Source organism: Primulina huaijiensis, chromosome 12 (genome assembly GCF_012295235.1).
Source record: "Primulina huaijiensis isolate GDHJ02 chromosome 12, ASM1229523v2, whole genome shotgun sequence".
NCBI classification, from domain to species: domain Eukaryota; kingdom Viridiplantae; phylum Streptophyta; class Magnoliopsida; order Lamiales; family Gesneriaceae; genus Primulina; species Primulina huaijiensis.
Genome location: NC_133317.1, coordinates 2,151,240 through 2,168,499, shown reverse-complemented (window position 1 = coordinate 2,168,499; position 17,260 = coordinate 2,151,240). Strand labels below are relative to the sequence as shown.

General features: G+C 37.6%; 3 protein-coding genes and 1 long non-coding RNA gene across 4 annotated transcripts; 2 read left to right on the top strand and 2 right to left on the bottom strand.

The window, feature by feature from the left end:
• Positions 1 to 200: 200 nt before the first annotated feature.
• On the top strand, positions 201 to 3,263 carry LOC140990264 (uncharacterized). The gene is made up of 4 exons (XM_073459872.1): positions 201 to 398; positions 1,564 to 1,717; positions 1,836 to 2,126; positions 2,436 to 3,263. Exons 2-4 carry the CDS (start codon positions 1,583 to 1,585, stop codon positions 3,054 to 3,056), a joined length of 1,047 nt encoding a protein of 348 aa, XP_073315973.1. The 5' UTR covers positions 201 to 398; positions 1,564 to 1,582; the 3' UTR covers positions 3,057 to 3,263.
• A 325-nt stretch (positions 3,264 to 3,588) lies between these two features.
• Positions 3,589 to 5,332, bottom strand: LOC140989512 (serine carboxypeptidase-like 26). The gene is made up of 5 exons (XM_073458719.1): positions 5,084 to 5,332; positions 4,695 to 4,791; positions 4,513 to 4,596; positions 4,037 to 4,131; positions 3,589 to 3,781 (listed from the first exon to the last, which is right to left on the bottom strand). The coding sequence occupies exons 1-4, from the start codon at positions 5,165 to 5,167 to the stop codon at positions 4,112 to 4,114; spliced, it is 285 nt and encodes a 94-aa protein (XP_073314820.1). The 5' UTR covers positions 5,168 to 5,332; the 3' UTR covers positions 3,589 to 3,781; positions 4,037 to 4,111.
• Positions 5,333 to 6,325: 993 nt separating this feature from the next.
• On the top strand, positions 6,326 to 7,604 carry LOC140989611 (uncharacterized). The gene is made up of 2 exons (XR_012177523.1): positions 6,326 to 6,912; positions 7,255 to 7,604. It is a non-coding gene; the product is annotated as an uncharacterized lncRNA (long non-coding RNA).
• LOC140989610 (uncharacterized) lies at positions 7,404 to 17,037 on the bottom strand. Its single transcript, XM_073458892.1, has 5 exons — positions 16,871 to 17,037; positions 16,417 to 16,701; positions 14,952 to 15,890; positions 13,051 to 14,163; positions 7,404 to 10,649 (listed from the first exon to the last, which is right to left on the bottom strand). Exons 2-5 carry the CDS (start codon positions 16,652 to 16,654, stop codon positions 7,657 to 7,659), a joined length of 5,283 nt encoding a protein of 1,760 aa, XP_073314993.1. The 5' UTR covers positions 16,655 to 16,701; positions 16,871 to 17,037; the 3' UTR covers positions 7,404 to 7,656.
• Between the last annotated feature and the right edge of the window lie 223 nt (positions 17,038 to 17,260).

Genomic DNA, 17,260 nt, shown 5'->3' with positions numbered 1-17,260 from the left:
AATGCTCACACGTGCATCTACAACTTAATCATATATAGGTATGCTTCACCACTTCGAAGTTGACTTTTAAAGCGCAGGTGCTTAAAGTTGATCGAATTCATACAATTCAACACAAATTGGGAGTAAGATCCCTAATTTGTTTGTATTTTGAAAACCATGTCAAATAATTTGTTCCCCTAAATTGTTTTAATTTATTATACATTGTTGGCGTGTGGGTTAGGTACGTTAATTACGATGTCGTTTTAATCTTCTTTCCGAATATGCCCACTTCGTGTACATTTTCTCCCCAAACCTTTGCCTAACACACTCCATTATTTTATCCCTTCTCTCTCTAGAGATCCCTCTGCTCAAGTTCTGATAATTGCCTGTTTGAGATTTTAGTCTTTTGAATTTTTAAGGTATTAATTTTGTTTTTCTCATTGATACTTTCATTTTCTTGTTTGTGATTATTATCTTTCGTCAAAGTTTTAATTTTTAGGCTTTTTACATGTTATGTGTTTGTGGGTTTTGCTTTTTCGATGTTTTTTATGATTTTGAATTTGATGGTTTAAGGTAACAGAGAAATTGTTTGTAAGGCCTAATGATGGATTTTCTCCTCGTTTGCCATTTTCCATCAGTTGGTTTGGGTTTGATTCTTTGTTTTGGTTTGATGATATAATATAGGTTTTTGTGCTATGATTTAAGGTGTAGATACCGTGGTTTGTCTTTTTATATGCGTTAAACAGTTTGCTGGTTATTATTGTGAAATGAAACTTAAAAGAAGGGTATAATCTAAAGAAAGGGTGGGTTCCATGAGTTTTCTAAGATTACATAGACAGTATATTATGTACAAATTGTTCTGGGTTCATAGAATTGAGCAAGAATAGGTGATTTTAAGGTCTATTTTCTCTATCTGATGGGAAAAAGGTCAGATCCAAAGTGGCAAGGCGTTCTTTTGTGTTATATCTTTTTTATAAATGGGGGTTTTTATATGTTCGAAAATCTAAAAACGACAGGTTAAAGGAAAGATCTTTAAAAAATCAAAGGATATTTAAAGGTGTATCTGAATTTTGTTGCATATTGTAACGAGTTAGTTGTCACAGTCGATCAAGCATTTTGTAGCTATGTAATTATCAAGCTTGATGCTTTGTTTGTTGGTTTTGTACCTTAGTGATTATGTGGAATTATTGTTTGACCTCGGATTTTCTCAAGTTCGTGGCCTTTTCTGTTCCATGTCTTTTTGTTTCGAAAAGATCCTTTGATCTGATGTTGCACACTGGTGTTTGCGATATGGTTCTTTCTTGCTAATTTTATGTAACCGCTTCAGATAAAGGATCACACAAGGTCAATTATCTTTCTTTAATAGGTTGTCCTTTGAAAGGTGCTTGAATTTAACACGTTAATTTCAGTTCTCTTTCTTTAGATTTAGTTAAGGATAAGTCTTCTTACTCCATTAAAAGTTGGTAGTTAGCTACTAATTAATGTTAATATTTGTCACTATTCTCGGTGATGCTTCTTTTGATTAATATATTCTTACACCATGGTTATGAATTGTTTTCTCCTTCCCTTTTCTCTCTTCTGCAGGTAATTTTACATTGATAGAATGGATTTTGTCTTCGGAAACTTGAATGGGGGATCCTCATCTTTCAACCAGGACATCAATAAGTGTCCATTTTTGCGAAATATTAATGAGCCAACGAACTTTTCCTTCTCAATGCCTATGGCTCTCCCTATACTGGTAATCCATCCATCTCTTTCACTTCCATGTTACCACATTCTATTTAGATAATCCTTATCATGCTTATTCATATATGAGCAAAATTAAGCTGACAATCTTCTATACCTTGGACCTTCAGTTGCGAGATGGAAAAGGTCCCATATTTGAGGATGGTCCCAACTTTGATATGGCATTTAGGCTTTTCCATGGGCAGAATGGTGTTGTTCCTCTTTCTGAGAGATCATTCATTCGTACTGAGAAGTGTCCATCCGAATCATCTCCCATTCATTTCAATCCATTGGGAGCAAAAGCAGCCGCCATCAGTCTTTCAGCCTTTGGTCCTGGAGGACCTTTTGGGTTTGATGCATTTTCCAAGAAGTGGAAGAAAGAAAGCAAGAAATCAAGTTCCTCGAAAAATGAGTCCTCAAAGGTAGTCGACTGCTCGGTTTCTATTTATTTTTCAGTACTTTGAGTCTTGACGAAAAAGCTTTGTATTGACATTTATGACCGAAAAATTATCTTTTATGTAACTGACACAGATTTGAAGTGGTGGTATTTTATTTAATAAACCTGAACAGTTTTGAAACACTTGCGTAGCATGTCAGAAAGCAGAATACTAACAATAAACATAATGGTTACTCGTCTGTCCCATCGCTAATATGTCGTTGAAAACTTGTATACTGAGGATCCTATTATGTATATGTTTCCAAGTTATCTTGACAGTTCTGTTTGCTTGTAGGGAACGATATCAGAACACGAAGCCATGGGCAATGAATGGCTACAGAACGGGAACTGCCCCATTGCAAAGTCGTATCGGGCTGTGAGTCATGTCCTTCCTCTTGTAGCAAAGGTCTTTAAACCCCCGCCTGGCATGAAGTATAGGTGTCCTCCAGCTGTGGTCGCTGCCAGGAGTGCTATAGCAAAAACAGCCTTTGCCAAAAACCTTCGACCTCAACCACTACCCACAAAAGTACTTGTTGTTGGCATTTTGGGTATGGCAGCAAATGTACCATTAGGAATATGGAGAGAACACACCGAAAAGTTTTCACCTTCTTGGTTTGCTGCTGTTCATGCTGCCGTACCTTTCATAGGTATTCTCCGGAAATCCATCTTGATGCCTAAAGCAGCAATGGCTTTTACCATTGCTGCTTCCATTTTAGGGCAGGTGATTGGTTCGAGGGCAGAAAGGCTCCGTCTGAAATCGGTTGCTGCCAGGAAGCTGGCAGTTCTTGAATCTTCTATCAGTGGGCCGACTCAATTGGCTGTTGGTGGAGTTAGAGGTGGATACTGTGGTGAAATCATTGATTGGAAACAGAATTCTATTGAAGCTCCCCCATCGTCGGCAGACGTTTTTTGCTGATGGGGTCATTATGTTGGCTCTCGTTCTTCATTGTTTTCGGTTAGAGCCATGTGTTTCTTGTGTGTGCGAAATTTGTTTCTTTTGTATAAATAAATGAATATAACTACGGGACCCTGTGAAATAAGGGAGACGAGATTTCTTGTACTTGTATCATGACACTAAGATTCCGTGTCAATTGTGAGGAAAATATTATGTGGTTCATTTGTTTGTCTTGGTGTAAGAAGGCATTACTCACACTGTAACTGTACAATTTGGGCTACCTTAATCCTGGCATTTGATTTACTACACAATTTAAAACATGCATTAATTGTAACATTTTGACGTAAGGTGAATAACTTGGTCCAATTTGCGTTACATTTCTGTCCAAATGTCCAAACGAATGACTGGTGGAGAGCATCGTTTTTTCTTATCAATCTGTATACTTAATCGATGTTATATGATCCAAGAACGCACGTTATTGGTTGACTCGGTTGTCTGTGAGGCACTAAAAAACGTTTATTGCTTACGAAGTATTAAAAAATGGACGATTAAGAGTAGTTGTGTTGCGGTTAAGAAATCAAGAATCGTGGAAAACAGCTCGATCAGTTGGCTCGGGTGTTGGACTAAGCTCTGGCATATGCTTGTTCTCTAAAAATGATTTTACAAGAATAAGCGCTTCATTGGGGCCCAGCTCCATTTACAATTATACATGTCGATCCCTCGTATACTCGGCTCCATCCAACAACCTGAAAAATTATATGGCATAACAAGAGAAGAAAATGATAGAAATGCAATGAAAACTTCCTCCGATCGGCTTTGGACGATAATCGTCCCCACTGCAAACGGGTCGTCTCAAGAAATTGAAGCAGAGTATGGTGGATATGCAATGCTTGACGCTCTAATTCAGAAGCAAGTTTTGTGAAAATAATGATTAATCGTAATGACTGATGAGTACGAACCTTTTGAATGTTAAATAAATAATGTTGTTACTTAGTACTCACCTCTTCGCTGATACCAGTTGGTTCCGATTGGAAGGTTCAAAGCATCGAGTTCATAGCGAGTAGATGGAACAGGAGTCACAGAATCGGCATTCCCACTATAAATAATCAGAATGTAAGAGAAATCAATATCATTTTCATAAACTCTTTCAACCTTTAGAATCATAGTGGTTGTACAAACCACATGACTTATAATCGAGATCTATTCAGAGAGCTTAACGAGACAACCATTTGTAAAGTCAGGATCCGAAACAAGACATTCAAGAACAGATACGGTGCAAGATCTTGTGTTTAGTTTAGTACCAAGAATCCCTTGAAATTTATTACTGGGTTTTCGATTCCCTTGTTCTTCTCGTTTATGATATGAGCTAGTTGAGGCCCATAATGTCCTAAAAGACGATGAGGTTACCAAGATCAGATTCCCCCCCACCCCCCTAATATTTCACATTTAAATATTTCCTAAAAGATATACTACTCACCGGCATAACTTTCCCCAGAAATGTAGAAATCGTACCGAGGAAACCTTTCGAACCACTTGACAAGGAAGATGTATGATTCTTCGGCTAAAGGTTCATGAAACCATTGTAAGAATTAAGAAATAATCAAAACCAATTAGTGGTATAATGAACGAAATAAACGAATGAAGCTGCATGCAACATACCTCTTCTTTGATCACCTGCGGTATGCAAGTCTGAAGAAGTATTCGAATACGCAAAACCAGCACCACTCGGTGAATCCAAGAAAAAGCAAGTTTGCCACTGCAAGAACATTAACAGAATTACCGTAAAGCTCCATGCTTGCAGTCTGATGCAGATCAGTGCCGGAATTAGAAAATTAAAGATCCTGAAAATTACCGCGGTCCAAGTTTAATTTATTTTTGTCATTTTTTTAAAAAAAGAAATATTTGATTTAAAAACAAAAATGGCCTTTATTTATCATGTACCTTACCCAGACAACGTGTCAGTGACTTTCTTTCTTACTATAGTTTGTTGAGTTTGATGGTTAAATAACAACGCAATTTAGAGAAAATCAAAAGAATGGCCAATATACAATGGCTCCACGTACAGCCATTGAGGCTAAGTGATTTCCCATCAGGATTAACATTTTAATGTCCGATTCCTTGAATAGCTCCATAGCCTATAGAAGAGCATGCAACAGGAGCCTCCGTTGAGCCACAAAAGCAGTGGCTTTGACTCGGGCCCTCCGCATGTTGGCGCTTCAGTTAACCAGTAAAAGAGTGCTCTTCCGGCCTCTTCGTTCACAGTTATATAGCCTGAATATTGATCAAAATCAACTTTTGCAGGCTCTTCCGGCCTCTTGCTCTGCATTATAAGAACAGTGACAAAGATTGCCCACGAAAATATGTGAACAAAGAAGAAGGTAAAATATCCATGAAATCGGCTCAAATTTGCACCCCATTGGATTAGGAAACCTTCTAAACCAAAAGATTTCTCACTTGGGTACCATATGCATGAAGAAAATATTCGATGGAATTTATTCTTGTTGTGATCAGTTAAAATAATTTGATATATATGTGCATTATAGAATAATTAATTTATTTGTTGATATTATTTGAGCATAAATATATCAAGCTAATTAAAAAATTTAAATAAATTTGGGGTCGTCAAGTGATTATGCTTGAAAAATAACTACCCCAGTGTGATAATAAAATAATAGTAAATTTTCTGTAAGACTGTATCTATATACGTGAGACGAGTTTATCTATAATGAATAACAATACTTTTAGCAGAAAAATTAATGTTTTCATGAGTTTGGTCGGACAAATTCATCTCCAAAAATTGACCCGCGACACGATCTTATTAAAGTTTTTTTTTGTGATAAATTAATCTATGCGTGAATTAAAATTCAAATCAATTTATGTTCAACATGTATAAACTAACCACATTATAAATAGTTCATAAATCAAATTACGATATCTCTTATAATAATAACAACAACAACAATAATATTGATTTAATCATTAAGACATTATAGCATAACCTAACACATGAACATGCTGCACCTCATTGAAATATCATATCGAATTAGTAGGTGAGAAGTTGGATATTTAATAGGTAAAAAAAAAAAAACAGTGTCTTTTTTGTTTCTTTCTTTTTTTGGACCGGTACCTTGTTTGATTAGAATGGAAATTGAGGAAAAACAAAGGAATTAAATAATTTTAATAAAAAGGACACAAATTAACAAATCGGCAGCCATAAATAATTGTGCCAAGAATTCATTGAATTTAAATGGAATGTATTGTATCGACAAATTGGTGGCTAACCTCTATTTTCACGTCTCTATAAGATCCTTCATTGATTATTGATGATATCTATATCCTGAAAATTTTATTTATTTCAAGTAAACCACCTTTGTTTAAAGTAGCAAGCTTTTGTTTTTATCGCTAAATTATTTCTTGGATATTGGGTTTTAATTTGGGATATTATCGGTTTAAAAATAAATTAGTGTAGTTTTTCAAATGCTTAAAAAAAACGCTATCCAAAAGAGCCTGGAGGAGCAAACTTCACATAGAAAGGGAAAAAATTGACAAAAAGCATGCTTAAGTGCTAAGCAAAAGCAGGCTTCTTTTTGTTGATGACAAGAATTGTGTTCCACTTCCCGCTTGGAAACTCTTGATCACCTCTTCTTTCAGTGCAATTTAGTAAGCAGTAATGGGGTAAAGTTAAATATTGGCTTCATATGTTTCATTCGATGACTACCGTTGGGGCTGCCTTGGAATGGTTCCGTCGTGATTATCGTCAGCTTAGTATGATTAATACCTGCATACAAGTGGATACTTCTTCCCAGATTATACCTGCATTTCCCGGCGTCCCGCCGGTTTTCTGGATTTAGCTCAACTATTGTCTCCTCGTTTCCAGGTTCTTTGCATTGAGTTTTTGCTGATTATGTTATTCTTAATGATGATGATGATTGTATTGCTTTATGATTTGCCCGGATACAACCGGTATCATCCTGTATTAGACTTTTTTTTATCTATTTATTTTAATTACGGATGAAAAAAAAATGAAATGAACAAAGATCCAGAGGACCTCACATAGCTCGTGGGAACTTGTAAGAATATGAATTCCAGGCATTTCACCTAAAATTTTCGGGGAGCGGAAAAAAAAAAAGAAAAATAATTAGAAAAAAGGATCATGCACAATTGTGAAGTTAAGCATCCATAAAGTCTAAAAGACCCCTATCGTATGACTAAAATTCAGGTGATGAATGCACAGGAAAGCATCAAGAATGGGACAAACGAACGAAAGATCTGCACAACTGTGAAGTTATTTACTCCTTCCACGGAGAAGCGCATTTAACTCGGCACTTCCACCTCTCAATTTGTTTACAAACGACACAATAACACAAGTCAACAGGAAATCGCCATAAATTATAGCATCAAAACACAACATCCCACTTTCTCCCCAAACTTTTGACAGATTATTTCTGTATTTCCATCAAATACAACAAATACATAGCTCTTCTCAAATATTACATCTAGAGTGTTTCTAACCAAAACTATAAAACAAAAGTTGGATTCTGCAACTGTTCACAAAACTATAATACAGCGCGACAAAAAAACAAGAGATTTTGCCGCAGAGGGTGTTCAAGATCGGCTATGACTACCTGCCTACATCCCCTTTACTTCTCCATGTATCATCGTCTTTGATGATGCTTCCAGCTTGCAAACTGAACTGTTCGTTTTTTGCATAGTGCATTTTGATGGCTGCTACAGGGTCCGAGACAGTGGAACACTGGCCACCAACAACCACCCCTCTTCCAATGTTCATTTCAACGACTCCTCTTGACTGCTGCTGCATCCCAGGGATGATATGGAAACCATTCTGTCTTTGCATCTCAGGGAATAGTGTGGCTTGTGGGTTTTTCATATTTATGGTGAAAGGCTGCTGCCCTTCTTGATACTTTAGATAATCTGCTATTCCATTGCCGCTACATAGATCCCTGGTCGAATAAACAGAGACACCATTCATAGGGCGGTCATTTCTAGTAACAATTCCATGTAATGGTGGATGCTCGATTTTCACAGCAGGAATGGTATAATTACTAAATGCTGCAGGATACTTGGTCAATAAAAGGGTCGAGTCGGGTATAGGAGGAAGCCCAGTCTTCATCCTGTTTCCATCCCAAAAGCTGAAATTTCTTGCCTGAATATCATCGGAATCAAGATAGTTATGACGATCAAAATTTGACAGAGAGGAATCAAAGCTGACATTCTGTTCATTATTAAATTTCAGGCCCAGTAAGGCAGAACCTGGTTTGTGGTTCTGGCCATTATTGTCCTCAGTTTGTTGTCCACGAGAATTTTGTTTCTGTTGGGAGGGCACTAAAATCTTACCAAACAATTTCACATCACCATTCCCGGATGGTTTTTCAAAGCCAGATGAGCAACTGGGCTGGGGTCCAGAATTATCTACGGTCTGGTCATGCACAGGATGTTGAGCTTCAAACATTTTATTATTATGTCCCGAACTCTTACACTTTTTAAGTAAGGGCTCTGCATGATGGCCGGTATGCAAATTTCCATCCGGCCGAGAGGCATTTTGATGCAGGACTTGTTTTTGGCAACTTACACACCTGTTTACCTCCTCATTCAGCATTGGCACAGAAATTGGGTATCCTCTGAGAATCCGAGAGGATTCAACATGATCTGACAATGAGTGACCTGAGATATGCTGCTGGCAATCACATGTCTGAGCAATATTCTGAGAATGGTCATCATAGGAGCCATTAATACCAACGGATGGCAATGCATTATGATAGGACAGCTTTTGATATTTAATTGGAACAGAAAACAATGTTGACGACCTCAAGGATGCTATGTGACCATTCTGCGGCAAGGAGTGGGCATCAGATGTGTCTTCAGTAGTGCTTCGAAGAACAGCTTTCTTATGGCACGCAGAAACATTATCAACTTGCATGGAAGATTGCCCATCAACAGAAGGACGAGAGGCGCTCTCGGTGCGCTGTGAGTCAGATGAAGTCTTCATCCGAGTCACTGACCAATCTGTGCCACTTACTCCAGTGGAATTAGCATCTTTTTCTTCAACTTTCTGATCGGTTGATACATCTTCATACTCTTTCCCCTGAAGCCCGTCTGAAATCTCAATCAAAGTATTTTTCTCAGCCCCAGTTGGTCCATAAGGCAGAGCATGATCATCTGCTTCTTCAACTCTTGGCAATGATTCTTCAACAGAGGATACACCCGTTAATCCAATTTCTCTCATAGATACGGGAACATCAGTCACACCATTCTGTCCATTGACACCTGAAACAGGTTTATCAGCCAGTTGAGAATTAACCAACAACAAACTATTCACACCAAGTTCAGCATCCATGGGATCAGGGGTGGAATCCAAACCATTTAATTCCTCGCATCTCTTGGAATCAGGCTTCAAACTCAGTGTCCCTGATACAACATTAGACATATGACTTGACTTTCGGTCAGGCGATGGAAGGTCCTCTTCTGTCTTGGCCCCTGATCCCTCATTGTAAATAAGGGAGCCAGTCTCCACAACACTGGCATCTTCGATGTCACTATCACCTCCGTTAACGTCACCAGAAACTGCATTGTGAAATCCAGGCAGAATAAGATCCAAACCAAGACACTTCCGGGACTTACTAAAGAATACCTTGCACTGGTCCCTGGACTTTGATCTGACACAACGTGATATCATTCCAAAATCTTTGCCATAAGTTGACACAGCCTGAATAAAGATTGATTTCTCAACATCAGTCCAATCAGTAGGATCCATCTCCCCACAGCTCTCATCCGAGCACTCATCATCAACAATCTGGGTAATCTCAGTGTTGAAAGACCGCTTCATTGAAAAACCAACACTCTTACACCTTGAATCCTGATATCCATCCCCAGGGTCAAAAGAACTCGTAATGCAAGAACTCATAGCCTCAGATGATAAAGAACCACAAATACCAGCCAAAACATCGGCAGCCACCGCTTCTCTCTCATTCCTATAAAAATCCAGACTGTTTGATCTCTGTGATTGATCATCATAACACCTAGGTGCTTTATAAGCACTAGATGCACCCAAAGAAAATCTATAAGCACCTTTCTGGTTCTCAATACCATCGGCATTAGCCGCAATTGCTGAAGCTTCACCAAGTATGTCTAGGGAAGCTGCCACTGCCTCACGATTCCATCTTTTCCCTGAGGCGACCAAATATGTAGTACATTGGGACTTACTTCGTTTCACAGCTTCAGGCTTCTTTCTAGCTTTCTCAAAGCTATCCGATTTGTGGTTCTTGTAGTAGAACTCAACACAATCAGCTATTGTCTTATGATCCAAAAAAGATGAAATCTTCCTGAAATCTTTCCCAAAGATGGCAAGCTTGTCGATGAAGATCTCTCTCTCTGCATGTGTCCATGTGTTGATCATAAACCTTTCTTTTTCAACAGCACAAGGATCTTCCACCAGACCATTACTTGTGATAAACCTTGACATCTGCATCTCCTTCTTGTCCAAAATCAAAGCAGGCATCTTCAAAGCATTTCTACAGGGTTTAAACGAGGATTCAGAAAGCAACCCACTGACGAAACCAACTACATCTTCTGCAGGAACAGTTCGAGAACTACTAGCTGCAAACATAATCAAGGATAAATATTGAAATGTTAGGAAAGATCTGCCAATGTATAATCAATTTTGGATCCCAATGTATCCACCAATTAGAGCAAATGCGAACAGATAGAATCAAGAGAATCACATAAACACAAGTTTACATAAAACTATGGAGGAAGCTGCAAATTAAACGGTATTCATTCCCATTAAGGAATAAAAGTATACATGTCATATCAATTTTCCTTGAATCCGGTGCATGGACACTACATTGTTGAGGAATATCACAACCTACACCAATAAAATAATTTATAAATCATTAAGCCCCCTCACATAAACTATTAAGTAACCTACAGATTCCTATCACGTAATCTTTTCTTGCAGCCTGTGGATGTACTAAAGGATACACACAACACAAATTCCCTCAATCACGGTACTCAAGCTTCAAATACTCCATCTAAGAATCACCCCAAAATTCACAATGATAGATAGCACTAGCAACTGGGCACACGCGCAACACGTGTGACACAATTTTATATTTCAAATGTTTGGCTTAACTATGACATTTTCATAAAACTACATATAAAGAATTAATTTTCGTAAATGATAAATACATAAAAAACCACAATGTCATTTAAATAAAATTGATTATGAAAACGGAAGGAAAAAAAGGATTTACAAAACAAAAATGGGATTCCTAAAAAATATATTGATTCTAAATCTAAGTAATTATAAAACAAAATCAATCGTTAATGTGATTAAATACGGCAATGGAAAGCATATCATGAAGCATTTAAACTGAAATGAGGTTGAGGAAAATGCGGGATACTGGGAGAAGTTGTGGGAGGTTTGAAATTTAACAAAAAAAGGCTACAAAATCAAAGTAATAAAAACCTATACGGGCAAAAGATGTTGGGGGTAGAAAGAGAAAATTTTTGGTGTCACAAGATGTACCAAAGCAGTTTTTTAAGGATCTCAGACATTAAAATATTGAAGATAGCAAAAGTAAATCTTATGGGTATCAAGACTTTAATAGTGAAGATAGTAAAGATATTTAGATGACAAACAGTAAATCTTATGGGTAGCATTAGTTTGGCAAAATGTTTATGAAGATGAAAAATACAGAATAGGGCCTAGCCTTTAGTACTTTCTTAAAACATAACTATGTAGGCCGCCCTATCAAATCAACAATTCTATGTTTTCCTAATTTACAACTATGAGGACAATCTTGCATCATTTATACAAAAAGTTTCACTGATTCCTAATTCTAAACTATGATTGAAGGCTTTAAATTAAAGATTCTAAGCCTGACAAGAATGGAAGAGTAGAAACATGTGTTCCCATGATCCTAAGTTAGAAAATTATCAAGAAAAACATAAACCAACATTAATAAGATAAAATGATGAGCAAAAACAGCATTAATTCTGTCCACACAGGACCCATGATTAAAAGAAAAACTGTACATTTTCTGGTGGTGACCTTCATCATACATGAATACTGAAATTCTAGAATCGTAATCGGAGGACAGAATATACAGAGAATCTACCACAGGCTAAACAGTAATACATTACAATAAAATATATTCATAAATTAACTGACTTGGAGTTGCTTCAAATTTAATGAAATGAATGCAGGCCAGAAAAGAAATCTAGATGCTGCAGATTATTAAATCATGCCAGAATCAGAATTAGGTTTCAAACTTTGCACGCCAAGTTCCCAACCCATAAATAATTCAATAACTAAGAAAGTTCTGTAACATTGAAATCATTTGTTGCATGATGTCACACAGGTACTGACACCATATTTCTGGAACAACTGTTTGGCTACCTCTTTGACTTCGGAGAAAAGATACAAAAAAAGAACTTAACTTTGATGATTAATTAAAATATCACCTATTAACAGCATAAAAGGTATAAAGAAACATAACCATATCCCCCAAAAAGTGCTAATTTTATAACAAATATCCCTCACGCTGCTTTCGGGTCAACGATTCTCATCAAATTTCAGTAAAGAGTTAAAAATGGAAACATAAATCTTTTAACATCCACACATAAAGTCATATCCAGACAAACTAAATCACACAACTATTACACCAGTGGATAAAAACCACCCTCCAACAGCCAACTGATTGAATCCTATAATGAAGTAAAATTTCATATAACAAATTTCCGAATAATTCGCAAGAAGCTTCTATGGAACTTTTAACAAAATAAATTGGGGGGCCCATTAAAGAGTAAAACCAATACAAATATCTTTCCAAGTTATAGAACAATGAAAAAACGAAAATTTCAGATAATTTATAGCAGCAAGAGTGCGATAAGCAGAGAAAGCAGCCAGCATATGAAAGATTGAAAATTAGATCATAACACGAGGAAAAGCAAGGAAGAAGGAAGAAAACACAAGGGAAAGGTCATAAATAATTACCAAGCGAACAAGTTCCAGGACGGCCATAACGATGCTTTTTATGCCCAACCAGGTCTATTTTCTTATGAGACTTTGCTTGAAGCTTCCTCGCAGAAACTAGTCGACCTTCAATCCAAAAATGCTGAAATAACTTATACTTGATTGTAAGAACCTTCTCCTTGAATCTGAGAAATTGCTTCCTCATATAATATTTCTTTTTAATCAGTGAGGGAACGCTTGCCAGGCAAGAAACATTAGGTCCAGCCATACACTGTTTGGAAGGTAGTAACTTATTCAAGGCTTCAGAAGCTGCATTTGCTTGAACTCTATTTGAAGCCAATATTGAATCATAAACATCCAACACATCATCATCCATAACCCTAGCAAGATCACTGCAACTATTAATGCGAGTCAGTTCACAGTAATCCGCACGACCAACGTTTTCCTCATCACAGAGACCATTGCCTACATATTTCTCATTCAAGTTACTAGGATTCTTGACATCCAAATTCACAAGACCTATATTATTTTGAGAAGGGTAGGCATCATCCCCAGCTAGTGAAACCTCAATATACTTAGAGGTTGCACTGCTTGGGCTATCAAAATTCTCAGATTTTAACCTCACATGCTCATCTTCAACTGCACCAGGTGTATTTTCAACAATCGCGTCTCCGGACGAAACAAGATGCAAAGGAGTCGGTCCATGAATAAAATTGGAAGTTGTACCTTGCTCCTTGCAAGGATTAAAGTGGAATTTTTGTGGTTGCAAACTGGGTGCATCTGGATGAGGACAGCTATCTCCAGGACCAGGTATCAATGACTTCAGTTCAGTTTCAAGCGAATCTATCTCTGTTACGGTGATCTCAAGTGCCTTTAATGCATCAACCTTCCATAACAACAACTTGTTCACCGAGTTAGCTCCGAGATAATTCGAACTCCTGGAACTTAGATCATCTGATTGTAACAAATCACAAATCAAAGAGCTGACACGAGCAAAAGACGTAAGCTCTAAGTTTTCTAGGTTAAAAATTGGTCCCTCGTTCGGATTCCGGGAAACAATACTAGGTGAACAGCTCAAATTAGCTGTGTAATGATCTACATTGACAGCCCTGTAGGATTCTTTCTCCTCAACACCTGTATTATTGAAAAAAAAGGTAAGCCGGAAAAAAAGAAGATATTCACACGCAATGCATATTCTCTCGACAAAGAGAGGAAACACAAATTACTGTTTGAGTAGATAACATCAAAAAGCCACTTCTCTCAAGAAAAAAATCAAATAACATTGAAGGTAAATGTTATCACAAATTCAGCAACCACACTGGTGGCCAATAACATCACATAATGACAAGTGAAGCATCACCCTAAGAGATAAAGTAAAGCTCATTAGAATGACTGCAGTTTGCACCATGACAAAGGTACATATTTTGCACCACAAACTATAGATATTAGCAATTTAATCATTTGCCATCTACAAGTTGTTGATTTTCCTAAACTTAGTCAACCAAAATTTAGATAAAATAGCCTGATTAGTGAAATAAAAACATGCATAAAACACATCATGAAGCACAAAGTAATACAAGAAAAGAAGACTAAGCTATAAAATTAACAATTACAGAGCAAGAAGTAATCAACATGGCATCCAATCACAAATAAAAGATTTTTAAATGCAATATCCGGAAGGAACTCAAACATGATCAATTCATGACAACGAACATACAACCGTTGTGTTTTACTTCTTCGAACATACATGAACCATTCTTTGTCAATTTCCAATCCCGTTATATGCCTCCTATTGATGCATACCATACCCTTCATATTGTTTTTGCCACAACTATAAAACAAAATGGTGGACAGGAGAAGAACCAAAAAGTAGCAAACTAAAGAAGAAACAGTCATGTGCTTAGCAATGAAACACACATCACCTGTAGATGAGCTACAGCCAACTGAACATGGAGTTGCAGGTGAAGCAAGATCAAGAAAAGCTGCAGCCCTGGGACTCTTATCAAGAACGTTCATGTCATGAGACTGAACAGTTTCTTCAATGTTACTGAGGTTAATAACCAGTCCATTTTTTGCTGCACCATCTTCAGGGCCATCTATTTTTTTCTTCTCATACTTAGCCAGTCCCTCGCCCCAGCCAAGTCGTGGTTTCTTCCTGGAACTAGTCTCTTCAGATGAAGCTGGAGCAGCAGTCATTACACAAGTAGTAGCCTCCGCGGTAGGAGATTGAACAGGCGCCAGTTTCTTTTCCTGTACCTCAGCCACTATCTCAACAGAATCCACGCCCATACTCTTTGAGCTACTTGAGCAACTGAGACTAGATCCTCTCGAAGATAAGCTTCCGGACCTTGACCACTTCAGAGGTTTCCAATCAATTGAAGCCAAGCAGTTTTCTTTCTCTAATTTCCCTGTGCTTTCCAATCCAATAGCACACAATCTATCAGAATTGTCACCATCCTTATCCTGCCGCTCTTTCTCTAGAGGGCAAGATGGCTCCAAAGGGTTTAGAGAATCAGAAGGCTGAGAAAGATTCTCACTCTTCGGGCAGTTGGGAACACAATTGCTCTCATGAGTTGTTTTGTTGTTCTCCACAAGCCTACTCTGATCATTAGTCTCGGTGTTGGGTCTACAAGGAGTTGATGCAGCAAAAGGTTCCCAAGAAGTTGCTTTCCACTCTTTCTGGCTGAAGGACACCCTATTTTCTCTACTATTTCTCACATACCTTCCTCCATCACTGCAAGATCTGTAAGGCCGAAAATTCTCTTCTTCTAAGTTCCTGTCGCTGAATCTAGACCCAAAAGGCAGAAACGTATGACTACCCTCATCAGGATGCGTGTGCCAACCAGCTTGCTTACCTTGAGCTTCAGCGGAAAAATGCAAACCCTCAGAAAGGTCAGAAAAAATCAATACAAGAAAAAATGAATTCTAGTTATCAGAAATACATAATTTTTCTTCATAAATTATTCATGAATAGCACAGCGTGTTCAAATCCATCCAACAAATTAAACACCCTGATCATATAAAATGTTTCTATACATATCAGATCTAGTCAAAATATCCACCTGAACCCCCCTGTAGATTCTAGACAGAAATGTGCAAATAAACCGGTCAAGGCTTCCCTCCTTTAAAAATTACTCACAGATATAACAACGTGAAAAGGCATTTTCTCATCGACATATCAAGGGTTGAAAATTACAGTAATCATCAATCACCGAAAATTCCCCAAACCCGTTTCAATGACCTAGTTTTTCTGAAACCTGACTACAACTTAATTAAAGAGAATACAAATATCTTGTTATCATCGAAAAATAAGAAACTTGAGAGGCATCTCTCTTAAAAAAGAAAAAGAAAAAGAAAACCCTATTTGGTTGTAAATCGATAACTCACCAGGAGGGAGAGAACGAGTCCGGAAATCAGAGTACCAACGCTGCTGCTGCTGCTGCTGCTGATGGTGATGGTTTTGGTGGTACGAAGGCGGGTGAGCAGGCGGTGCGTTGTGATGTTGTTGGTCTCGCCATCTGGGAGACCCACCGCCTCCAAAGCCACCTCCAAAACGAGGGTCCAGCCCGGATCTCTCGTGCTTACGGAAATCTCTCCGATCCCACGGATATGGCTCCGGCGGCATCAAAATTCTACTCTACTTCTGCTGCTCCACTTAATATCATCCAATACCTTACACAACAAACAGAAAACGGCAATTGAAGTAAATTAAAGGGTGAAAGGAAATTAGAAAAAATGGCAATTGGAGTCAATTAAAGGGTGAAAGGAAATTAGAGTCAATTCTAGGATTCAAAAACAGAATAAAAAAAAAATTAAATAAACAAAGAGTTCAGGAGCACACCTCCCCACGTTAATGCGAAGAAATCAAATTCTTGACTTCACACAAGGTGAAATCCGGAGGCGATAAAATACAAGTACGATAGAAAGGGGATAGGGTGGTGTTGAAGAGAGAAGGAAGAGATGAGAGGACTTTCCTTTTTTTTTGTGTGTGTGTGGTTCCTTTATTATTATTATTTTTTTATTATATTTTGTAAGAGAGAGGATAGAGACGTGGTGGTAAGGACAGCAAATGGAGGCTGTGCAATTAGGGTTTCAATCATGTGTGCTGCCCCGCCCTTGGCGCGTACTACACACATGACATGAAATATAATTACATTGTAATAATAATAATAATAAATTTAATTAATTAATTAAATTTAAATGACGATATATTTTACTCCATAACAATTTC